Source organism: Alternaria arborescens (assembly GCF_004154835.1).
Source record: "Alternaria arborescens strain FERA 675 chromosome Unknown contig_2, whole genome shotgun sequence".
Lineage (NCBI taxonomy): Eukaryota > Fungi > Ascomycota > Dothideomycetes > Pleosporales > Pleosporaceae > Alternaria > Alternaria arborescens.
Window position 1 is genome coordinate 930,984 of NW_021167857.1, and position 11,816 is coordinate 942,799.

General features: G+C 52.3%; 3 protein-coding genes across 3 annotated transcripts; 2 read left to right on the forward strand and 1 right to left on the reverse strand.

Annotated features, from left to right (window-relative positions):
• Window positions 1-2,917: 2,917 nt before the first annotated feature.
• AA0111_g1154 (hypothetical protein) lies at window positions 2,918-4,943 on the reverse strand (the record flags this gene model as incomplete). Its single annotated transcript, XM_028645417.1, has 2 exons — window positions 2,918-4,752; window positions 4,805-4,943. 2 exons carry the CDS (start codon window positions 4,941-4,943, stop codon window positions 2,918-2,920), a joined length of 1,974 nt encoding a protein of 657 aa, XP_028511322.1.
• Window positions 4,944-5,736: 793 nt separating this feature from the next.
• On the forward strand, window positions 5,737-8,985 carry AA0111_g1155 (2-oxoglutarate dehydrogenase; the record flags this gene model as incomplete). Its single annotated transcript, XM_028645428.1, has 3 exons — window positions 5,737-5,913; window positions 5,977-8,018; window positions 8,070-8,985. The coding sequence occupies 3 exons, from the start codon at window positions 5,737-5,739 to the stop codon at window positions 8,983-8,985; spliced, it is 3,135 nt and encodes a 1,044-aa protein (XP_028511321.1).
• A 1,122-nt stretch (window positions 8,986-10,107) lies between these two features.
• Window positions 10,108-11,311, forward strand: AA0111_g1156 (Fructose-1,6-bisphosphatase; the record flags this gene model as incomplete). Its single annotated transcript, XM_028645439.1, has 4 exons — window positions 10,108-10,229; window positions 10,286-10,358; window positions 10,408-11,116; window positions 11,169-11,311. 4 exons carry the CDS (start codon window positions 10,108-10,110, stop codon window positions 11,309-11,311), a joined length of 1,047 nt encoding a protein of 348 aa, XP_028511320.1.
• Between the last annotated feature and the right edge of the window lie 505 nt (window positions 11,312-11,816).

Here is an 11,816-nt window from a genome sequence, read left to right on the forward strand (position 1 = left end):
CCTCAAATAGGTTGTGGTTTGCTGATCTGTACACATGAACTGACACATCATTCCTGTGAGAAGACATGACTCAGGTCGGCCCGTGTTGACTTGAACCCACGTGTTGTCTTCAATCCACCCCAGCTTCAAGGGACGTCGACTTGAACCAGCGTCAGCGATTCGCAGCTGCTAATCGTGACGAGCCGAAATCCGCTGAAAACGCTGAAAACGCCATGTGGTGAGCCGTGTAATCGTGCATTTCGCTTGTGGCTAGTATACGTTGGACCCGAAAAGTCTTCGATGTAGTCATCTCTCTCCCAGCAGTAAATGCTTGTCGTACTCATATCTGACCAGCGCTCAAGTCCGTTGAACTGGGCTTCGGAACTGCATTAGGCCTTCGACTTAGCGGCCCGATAGTTGCATGGCGGATGTTGTTTTGTTCGTCAGGCTAGGAAGAGCTACCGCCGATTTAGCTAGCGCCAACAGGACGGTATGATGATGTGGAGAGATCTACATGCCAGTGTGAAAGCACTGCACATCCCATGGATCTGGAGCGACATCCTTGCGGCAAGTCAGGGTAATAGCCTCTAACGCATACACCTCCCGTTACTGCAGATTGGGATACGCGAGAGCCAGGTGATACACCCTATCCACGTCAATAGATCGGTGTTGACCAAGCATGACACCCAGGATTCGCTAGCTGCATATCAAGCCACCTTTATGGAATGGCGCCTCAGCCGGACGAGTAATGGTGGTATTAGTCGATATCCTTCTGATGGGATCTGAATTATCTCGTGCTGTGGCGTATGCGCCGTGTCACAGCGGGATGGGAAGACAATGGATCTCTGCTGTCACATAACGGCAACTCCAGAAGATCTGCCGGCCTTCAAGGATCTCTATATGAGATATAAAGACAAAGGGAGTGCAACCCGATTTTCCTCATACCTGTTCGGATCTGTTCAAGGCTCAACAGTCACCTTCGTATCGCTGGTGGGATAAACGATCCTTTTAGGGAACGTTGCCTGAACATGACCCTGCCTCCTCTTCCCCAAAGCGCTGACAAGAGTGCCATCTGCGCTCGACTCGGGCTAAACGAACATACACACAAGTTGCTACTTGTAAGTCTCAAGCCGATGTTCGAGAGCTGTCCGCTGACTCTTTTGTCGCGCATAGAACGAAGCCGTGGTTGCTCGAAACGCTTTGAGCTCGAATTACTACAGCCTGACCGAGCAGTCTAGAGCCGACCCTTCCGTAGCAGAGCCATATAGATGGGACGAGATATCGGAAACTGCCAAGCATTCGCAGATTCTGACGGTTGTCCGCGATGCTTGCGCCGAAACGAGACCGTATTATGATATGGGTCGTTACTGGACCCAGGTCAATGAAGAGAACTGGGTTGCGAGGTGGTACCTTTGGCACAGTTTCCGCTACAGGTAGGTTGACGAAGGCCCTGGTATGAACCAGAACAACGCTCATCGTCTATACAGGGATAACCGACCAAGGGAAAGGGCCACCCCAGGTGGAGTTGGATCAAATAACGGCAGTAAGTTTGCTGTACTCCAAAGGGATCCGTGACATAAAATCCATGTTGCATTCGCTGACACATGGCAGGAACGCAGCTATACTATGATCCAGCGCGCGACTATTATCGAGGGTGATCGACGCAAACTTTCCGCTTGTGGCCGTAGCGACTTCCGAAGACAGAAGCAATTCTGCCTGCGACGATATCTCTTGTTTTAGATGTTGAGAATTTATCGTAGGTTCTGCTCATGTTGGGCGATGTAGGTGTTGCGGTTCCGGTTCACTCGGAAAATTTGTCTGCTCTTTGGTGGATGCTTCTCGTGCTTGTGTTTTTCTTCCGACTTTAATACTTGATGTATATTCCCCATTCGATGTTTCCGTATTATTGGTTTCCACAGACGTTTACTTCGATCTGGCCGCTGTTGGTCGCAGTCGTTCCTGCCTTCCTAAGATTGATGATGACGTCCTCTGTTGTTTTTCATAATCCCTTTTCTCTCTCTCTCTCTCTCACACACACACACATATATATATATACATATATACATACACGCATCATCCTCGCATCACAAATCGGTTCCTTTGAGCTTCCGTGGTTCAGTTGTGTCAATTGACACTGCAGAGGTACGAAGTAAAAGTGAGGTTCCTCTAAGAAAATGTCCATGGTCAAGTTACAGAATAGGTGGGGCAAGATTCTGGATCAGGGGTCCAATGCCGTAACAGTCCGGACTAGCAGGAAGCTGTTCGCTTTGGCAGGCGGGATGAGCCGTCAGATCTGAGCTCTTGTGATGAGGTCGCGCGATCGAGAGCAAGGAAGCATAACATAGCGGAGGTGGGGTTTAACAACTACTTACAAGAAGATAGAGAATCCGGAAAAATTCTCCTCTTGAAGTGTGTAGTCCCAATGAAGCATTGATCATACCGATATTTTGTAGCTTGTAGCTTCGTTTTCCGTGATCCTAGTCATGGGCTGACCATTTTCGTGCAACCCATGTCGATCATTACAAGTTCGCGCAGTAGCCGACGTAGATGGCTGTTAGGTGGGCATCGGCACTCCCAACATCACTTGAGCCGCAGATAGTATTTGTTAAATGAACCAAATTTACTGAAGGCCTAAAACAACATTCTCACAACTTCCGTCGCAATTCGAATTGATCGCGTACTAAAACTGTTTGTAATAATACCGGCACATTGTGACAGCCATGATTCGAGACATTTGACACAACCAGCGACCAAATTGCATGATATTTAACCGCGGAAGTATAGGTGCTTTGGGAAAGCACATGTAAGTCGAAGGGTGGGTGACGACTGCTGACGAAAATATTTAGTCGATCAACACCAGCCCGGGTTTTCCAAACGCCTTCGCTATGCAAAAATAGAAAGATTTGCAGTCTCCAATAAATACAACCTGTATATGCAATCAAACAGCTGCGTTCGCCGTACTACGTGCGACTTGTTCTTGAAGAGCCTTCTGATACTGACTCCGCGCCGCGTCGATCGCTCGAAGCAAGGGGTCCACGATTTGGTTGACAGCCTTGGCTCCTCCTCTGATGGCCTCGGGATCGAACTTCCTCTTCTTCCTCTCTCGCTGGTTAGCAAACTCATTTTCCTTCCGGGCATGCTCAATCCTGGCTGCGCGGTCGGCCTCTGCCATGTCAGCCACCGCCTTGATACGATCGAGTGACTTGTCTAGCGTCTCGATAAGACGCGCAATCTCGTTCGCGCGGTCTGGGTCCCCTGAGTAGAATACAGACCAGAAGTAGTGTAGGAATTCAACCGTTGTGTTGTGGGTCATGGTGAGGTTGTCAAGAACAGCCTCGGAGACATGGAGCTCCTTCGCTCGCTCGCTCGTGGGGATAGACTTGGACGATGAATAGTCATCGTTGTGCAAATGTCGTTTCTTGACAGCCGCTATAATTTGCGAAGAGGCTGCACTTCGGGCTGATTTGCTACCAACCTTGGTCTTCTTTGGAGCAGACCCCTCTTCATCGCTACTGCTTTCATCATCGATATCGATTGTAGAGTGGAGGTCAACGCTCAACACCTTGCCGTCGTCACTGCTAAACTTGCGAAGATCCTGCTGCAACGTCGAAAGAGCCTGTGCAGGAGTACGTTTTGTGTAAGTTGCAGCACTAGTAGAGGTATGCACGCTCTGACCGGCAGAGAAGAATCTACTCTGGTCTTGTACCCGAAGAACGACTCTGTTGTCATCATCTGCACGCTGTAGGTCGCGCAACTGCAGCTCTTTGTATGTCTCTTCATCCAACCCGGCAGGTCCATGCCGACTTGAGTCTGAGGGTGGCACTTCCTTCATCATCTTCTCGCTCATGCGATTCAAGACTCGGAGAATGGGCGCTTTCTCATAGTTGGTCGGGTTCATGGTGAAGTCGGGCCGGTTGCCTTGTTTCTGGCTGTGGTTGTTCTCATTCGCCTCGATGTTGATGAAGTTGGGAATTGAGGCGGCGAGCAGATCCTGGTTGTCCATCGTCTCATCATAAGTCAGGTATTTGTCAAGCTTGGGATCAAGCACGTCCTTTTCTTGGATGCGCTCTCCCTTGAGCTTTTTCATTAAGCGACTGTGAAAAAACCTCTCCCAAAAGTCACCCTCGCTCAGCTGGGGCACGTTCTCGTTGTAGGCTTTTTGCACAACCGGATGCTGTCTGAACAACAGCTCGATCTGCTCTTTCGTCAAGCTCAGCATGAGAGTGCCGTTGACCGACTTTGACTTGATGACAGAAAGCACGTTGTATGTTCCAGTAGACTGCGATCTTTCCGTTGCGTGTGATCTCAACATGTGCACGCGAGTAGACCAGAATTGCATAGAGAACTGTAATACGCCAACGGAATCAGGCTTCTCCGCTAGCGCTCGGTCGAAGCGTTGTCGAAGCGCTGGGCTCGAATTGAGTAGCGACATCTGGAGTGATGTATCAGCGAGCAGCTTCGCATCGTCGTAGTTTTCTTCGTTGTCTTTGCCGCCAGCTGTTACGGTCTGAGCCATGGCCATTGCAGCTGATGCGCCGCCGTCCCCTCCCTCCCCAGCAGCAGCAGCAGCAGCAGCAGCAGGAGCTGGGGCGGGAGCAGCCTGTTGCTTGGAAGCCTCGATCCATTTGCGCAATAGACCGGTTATGTTCTGCTGATCGTCGCGAGCGGTGCCGGAGGTAAAGGTGAGGGTATGGTTCCCGGCTTGTGGAGCGGGCTCCGGTACAACGATCTTGATGGAGGCTTTTGCAGAGGTCGCAGGTGTCTGTTGGAGATCTACGTAGCGTCAGCCATGTGCAAATGTGTTGTTATGGAAACCAAGACGTACTCCCAATGTCTGCTATGGCTATGGACAGCGGAGGATGCGCATTACTGGCCGCCGACGACTTCCACGACACCGTCTTGCCATCAGCAGACACAGAAACTCTGCCATCCTGCTTCTTGTACTGGGCAGCAGCGTCGGCCATGTTGGTGGAGGGGAGATGGGTCGCGGCGATCAGTGATTCTTTGAGGCTGACGCGATGCGGCGGTACTAGCCAGTCGTGGCTTCCCCAGATTCACGCGCTGCACGTGACTACGCATCACCCATCGCACAGGCAGGCATCCATGGATGACGAATGCCGCCCGCTGTAATCGGCACGCGGCTTAAAAGTTTATTCGGAGCTCTGGAGACTGCAAGGACTACAACAAAACGCACATCACTACCCAATGCTACTCTCCCAGTACCAGGGCGTCTTTGCAGGAAACACAGCCCGCATCAGCCAAGAGAGGTAACACACCTCAGGCGCAGCGGATATGTATCCGTGCCTCCCAACGTCAGAGGCTGCTTCCTCGTGCAAAGCTGCAGCGGGCACCACTTCCGCCTTACATAAGGCCTGCGCTGCTATTGGCCGGTGTTGCGAGAACATTCAATGAGCCTTCGATTCGCTGTGTGCAGTGCCGCTGTGACCAGCCGAGCATGGCAACGGCAGGCAGATGCAGCGTACCAGACGCGCAACGTTGCTAGGCGACTACAATGCGAATGTTTCAAGACTCGAAACCAGGCGTGAATTATATGGTGTTTGAGGCATTTGACGTGGTGACCGGTCGGAAGTGCGCTCGATCCATCATAGTGCGCTAGGCCGGAACACGGGGCCTTCGCATGTGCTGGGCTGCGTCAACTTCTACTGCCCATTGCTACTGCAGAAGCATTCTTCTGTCTATCGTCGTCCGCTTGGATGCCACCCCTCCCCACCTCCGCTTTGTTATTCTAATCCCGTCATGTTGCGCAACACCCTGCGCCAGTGCTCCCGCTCGCTCCAGTGCGCCCCGGCGAGAGCAACCTTCTCGAGCCTCGCACAGCCATCACGAAACGCCATCTCGACATGTCGCAGGCCGCTTGCGCTGACGCAGCGCCGCGGGTATGCTGTGTCGTCCGAAGACACCAACAAGGGCGTTGTGCGTACCTCTCCAGCGCCGCCTTCAAACTCTTCGACCCCATAGCTAACAATGACGGCATAGGACCCCAACGACTCGTTCCTCCAGGGCAACACGGCCAACTACATCGATGCCATGTACATGCAGTGGAAGCAGGATCCCGCCAGCGTTCACTACTCATGGCAGGTCTACTTCCACAACATGGAGTCTGGCGACATGCCCGTGTCGCAAGCCTTCCAACCGCCGCCCAACATCATGAGCTCGCCCCAGGGCGGCGCTGCTCACAAGCCCGGAATGGGCATGGCTTCCGCCGAAGGTACCGACGTTATGAACCATCTCAAGGTCCAATTGCTTGTGCGAGCGTACCAGGCTCGTGGTCACCACAAGGCCAAGATTGACCCGCTGGGCATCCGCTCAGAGGCAGAGCAGTTCGGATACAGCAAGCCGCGCGAGCTTGAGCTTTCCCACTACAACTTCACCGAAAAGGACCTGGAACAGGAGATTGAACTAGGCCCGGGTATCCTACCGCGCTTCAAGACCGAGACGCGCAAGAAGATGAAGTTGAAGGAGATCATCGAGGCCTGCGAACGCCTCTACTGCGGCTCCTACGGTATCGAATACATCCACATTCCCGACAGGGAGCAGTGCGACTGGCTCCGTGAGCGCATCGAGGTCCCCACGCCTTTCAAGTACTCTGTCGACGAGAAGCGCCGCATTTTGGACCGCCTGATCTGGGGAACCAACTTTGAGGCTTTCCTGGCCACCAAGTACCCCAACGACAAGCGATTTGGTCTTGAAGGAGGCGAGAGTTTGATTCCTGGAATGAAGGCCCTCATCGACCGAAGTGTCGACTTCGGCGTCAAGGACATCGTCATTGGTATGCCGCATCGTGGACGTCTCAACGTGCTCTCCAACGTCGTCAGGAAGCCCAACGAGTCCATCTTCAGTGAGTTTGCCGGTACTGCCGAAGCCAACGAAGAGGGCTCTGGTGATGTCAAGTACCACTTGGGTATGAACTTCGAGCGTCCTACGCCATCCGGAAAGCGTGTGCAGTTGTCTCTTGTCGCCAACCCGTCCCATCTTGAAGCTGAAGACCCCGTCGTCCTGGGCAAGACCCGCGCCATCCTCCACTACAACAACGACGAGAAGGAGGCTTCCAGCGCCATGGGTATGCTCCTCCACGGTGACGCCGCTTTCGCTGGTCAAGGTATAGTGTATGAGACCATGGGTTTCCACCAGCTGCCCAGCTACCACACCGGCGGAACCATCCACATCATTGTCAACAACCAGATTGGTTTCACTACGGATCCTAGGTTCTCTCGCTCTACTCCATACTGTTCGGACATTGCCAAGGCCATTGACGCACCTGTCTTCCACGTCAACGGTGACGACGTCGAGGCTCTCAACTTCGTCTGCCAGCTGGCTGCCGACTTCCGCGCTGAGTTCAAGAAGGATGTAGTAATCGACATGGTCTGCTACCGAAAGCAGGGTCACAACGAGACTGACCAGCCTTTCTTCACCCAGCCTCTGATGTACAAGAAGATCTCGGAACAGCCTCAAACACTAGACATCTACACCAAGAAGTTGCTCGACGAGAAGACTTTCACCAAGGAGGACATTGACGAGCACAAGGCTTGGGTCTGGGGCATGCTAGACGAGAGCTTCAACCGCAGCAAGGACTACGTACCAAATTCCAAGGAGTGGCTTACTTCGGCCTGGAACGGCTTCAAGTCTCCCAAGGAACTCGCAGAAGAGGTTCTGCCCCATCTGCCAACTGCCATTGAGGAATCTCAATTGCAGCACATCGCAGAGAAGATTGGCGGTGCACCAGAGGACTTCAACGTGCACAAGAACTTGAAGCGTATTTTGGCTGGCCGCACCAAGACTGTCATGGACGGCAAGAACATCGACATGGCTACTGCGGAAGCGTTGGCATTTGGAAGCTTGTGCATGGAAGGCCATCACGTTCGTGTTTCTGGACAGGATGTCGAGCGTGGAACCTTCTCCCAGCGCCACGCTGTGCTCCACGACCAGGAGACTGAGAAGACCTACACCCCTCTTCAGAACCTCAGCGAGGACCAGGCCACCTTCACCATCTCTAACTCTTCTCTTAGCGAATACGGAGTGTAAGTCGCATTTCGTCCTTTTTATGTCTTGGCTTGACTAATCAATTGTAGGCTTGGCTTCGAATACGGTTACTCCTTGTCTTCACCCAACGCCCTCGTCATGTGGGAGGCTCAATTTGGTGACTTTGCCAACACTGCCCAGGTTATCATCGATCAGTTCATTGCCTCTGGTGAAGTCAAGTGGCTTCAGCGTTCCGGTCTCGTCATGAGCTTGCCGCACGGTTACGATGGTCAAGGTCCTGAACACTCGTCAGGACGTATGGAGCGCTACTTGCAGCTCTGCAACGAGGATCCCCGTATCTTCCCGTCCCCCGACAAGCTTGACCGCCAGCACCAGGACTGCAACATCCAGATTGCCTACACAACGAAGCCGTCCAACCTCTTCCATCTCCTTCGTCGTCAAATGAACCGCCAGTTCCGCAAGCCTCTTATCTTGTTCTTCTCCAAGTCGCTGCTCCGCCACCCGCTCGCTCGCTCTAGCATTGAGGAGTTCACTGGTGACTCGCACTTCCAGTGGATCATCGAAGACCCTGCGCACGCTACTGGAGAGATTGAGTCGCACGAGGGCATCAACCGTGTCATCCTCTGCACAGGTCAGGTGTACGCTGCGCTTGTCAAGGAGCGTGAAGCACGCGGCGAGAAGGATGTTGCCATTACCCGTATCGAGCAACTTAACCCCTTCCCATGGCAGCAACTGAAGGACAACCTCGACTCGTACCCCAACGCGCAAAACATCATCTGGTGCCAGGAGGAGCCCCTTAACGCCGGTGCCTGGAGCTTTACACAGCCCAGAATCGAGACGCTCCTCAACCAGACCGAGCACCACAACAGACGACACGTCATGTACGCTGGACGCAACCCTAGTGCATCTGTAGCAACTGGACTCAAGGTGTCTCACAAGAACGAGGAGAAGGCTCTGCTAGACATGGCCTTCACGGTCAAGCAGGACAAGCTGAAGAGCGAGTAGAAGCGCTCTGGAATTTACAGGAGGGAAAAATCATCATTAATTGCATTACTCTATTCCCATTTCTGCGATGGAATTAGCTTGGAGTGGGTTTTAGGTAGCTGGACTTCATAGGGCTGTTCAGCTGTACATTTTTGATCACAACGAATGTATGTTTATGGCGTGTAGTATAAAAGCCGGATTTTCTCTTATCGTTTTGACTTGTAAATGTTGTGCTGTGACTACAGAGATGTTCGTGTCAAGCCGTGTAGCTCGGTAATAGGTAGCCCGAGTGCTATGCGTGGTTTCGGCGTTGATAGAGGCTTCATATGTGCCGGCGCAGCTTATGCATCGTGAACTTGCAATGGGCATTCTAGGACGCGCCGGAACAGACCAAAGCCAGAGTTATCTGCTCATACTTGGGCAATGCCACGTCGAGAAATTCTTCCGCCAGTGGGAATCGCCATGTTGATGACATTACGTTCATACAGAAAGGCATGGTATTGGAGGTTGAAAGGCGTTGAGAAATTGAGGCTCACGGGGCGTGGGATCGTGATGGCTCTATGTCCGCGGTCCGGAAAAAGTCGGGCAGACGTCAGTGTGGGATAGAGCCCCGCCATCCCCTCCTGGCGGACGTACCCCTCCACTTTTCCGTCTCCGCACCTGCATCATAGCTTGACAACCACGCGCTCCCGCAACAAAGCGCGTCAATTTCCGCACACGACTCGAGCCATGTATTTTCGCCCATGGCCAGACCGTGTCGAGCATCAAGCCCGGGAAATTTCCCACGAAATTCGGCCTTGATCCGGAGTAACTGTGGCTGAGACCGCCCGGCTGAAGTATCGTGAGTTGCCTATGATGTCCGACCAGTTGCCGAGGGCTATAGCTCCCAGCGCCTGCCAAACAAATAGCACAGAAGTGTGGTCCGCCTGCCCGACTCTACCCACCCTGACTTCATAACGATACTGCGCTCCGCTTTTTGCTGGACTCGACCTTGATAGCTTTTCACCATCCCTCTCTCCAAACTTCCCCATTCCCCATACTCTTTCCCATCTTCCTTTCCCCGTTGATACCAACTTGCCATTGTAGCTTCGTCATCCCTTACTTTTACGCATTGTACATTGAACAGCTCAAACATCTCACAAAATGGCTCCCAACAATAACGAGGGAGGCCCAGCGCAGGAGAAGATCAACACCGACATCATCACCCTTACGCGATTCCTCACCGAGGAGCAGACCAAGTATGCCGAGGCGACAGGAGATTTCACGTAAGTTTTGGGCTTCGAGAGAATGTCAGAGTTGGAGGACTAACCATTCTTGCTAGACTGCTATGCCACGCACTGCAATTTGCATTCAAGAGCATTGCCTACTACATCCGGAGAGCGACATTAATCAACGTAAGCCAACCCGACCATTCCCAGACGAAACAGCGACTAACATAAACAGCTCACTGGTCTCCAAGGCGCGACCAACTCCACAGGTGACGATCAAAAGAAGCTCGACGTAATCGGAGATGAGCTCTTCATCACCGCCATGCGCTCCTCAGGTCGCGTGCGCCTCCTGATTTCTGAAGAGCAAGAAGAAGCGATTGTCTTCGACGAGTACCCCAACGCGCGTTACGCTGTAGCCTGCGACCCCATCGACGGTTCCTCCAACCTTGACGCCGGTGTCGCAGTTGGTACAATTTTCGCGATATACAAGCTGCCAGAGGGCGCCAAGGGCACAAAGGAGGACATGCTCCTACCTGGCACCGAGATGGTCGCTTCAGGTTTCACCATGTACGGCGCCTCCGCTCAGCTGGTCCTCACAATGAAGGGCGGAAACGTCAACGGCTTCACACTCGACACTGCATTTGGCGAGTTCATCCTCACACATCCCGACATGAGGGTCCCCAAGACCAGGTCCATCTACTCAGTCAACGAGGGTAACAGCTTGTACTGGGAAGAGCCTGTCAAGGCTTGGTGTGAAAGCCTCAAGAACCCACAAGAGGGTGGCAAGCCATACAGCGCACGATACATTGGATCCATGGTTGCAGACGCATACCGAACACTATTGTACGGCGGTATCTTTGCTTACCCCGCGGATAAGAAGACTCCCAAGGGCAAGTTGCGTATTCTCTACGAATGCGCCCCCATGGCCATGGTTTTCGAAAACGGTATGTCCTATTTTAATCACATATTGATTCACTCTTGCTAACACGTGTGCAGCTGGCGGTTTGGCAGTAAACAGCAAGATGGACCGTATGCTCGAAGTCGTTCCCGAACACATCCACGACCGATCGGGTATCTTCTTGGGTTCAGAAGGCGAAGTCCAAAAGGTTATCGATGCGCACAAGAACTACAAGAAATAGGCGTCCGTGGTTGACTTGGAGCGTAAAATGGCGTACCATTGGGCTATTACTGGCATATGAACAGATACTTGCTGGTCAAGGTTCCATATTCTCCAACGACATATATAGTATTATTGAATGACGATACCAACTTAACCTGATTTTATCCTCTTCTTGTCATGTTTGTTACAAAACAGACCAACACTCTGCTAGGGATCGTAGGAACAAACGTTCTAGAAGAACAAGTAGAAAACATCACAGCGTATCAAAGAGCCAGTCATGAATATTGTAAGATCTATTAGGAGTATCGACTACATGCCTAAGATCTTACCTGCCACATCTCTCCTCTCAAAGCTATCCAGTCTGTACCAGATGCTCACATCGTGATCGTATCCACTCTCACACCCACCATAACATCTACCATGAATTATCGAGACGCCGAAAACCCGAACATTGAGAGCCAGCTTGGTATCGTAAAGCTGCTCGTGAGGTATCATACTGCTTGCGCAAAGAAAATCCATCCACA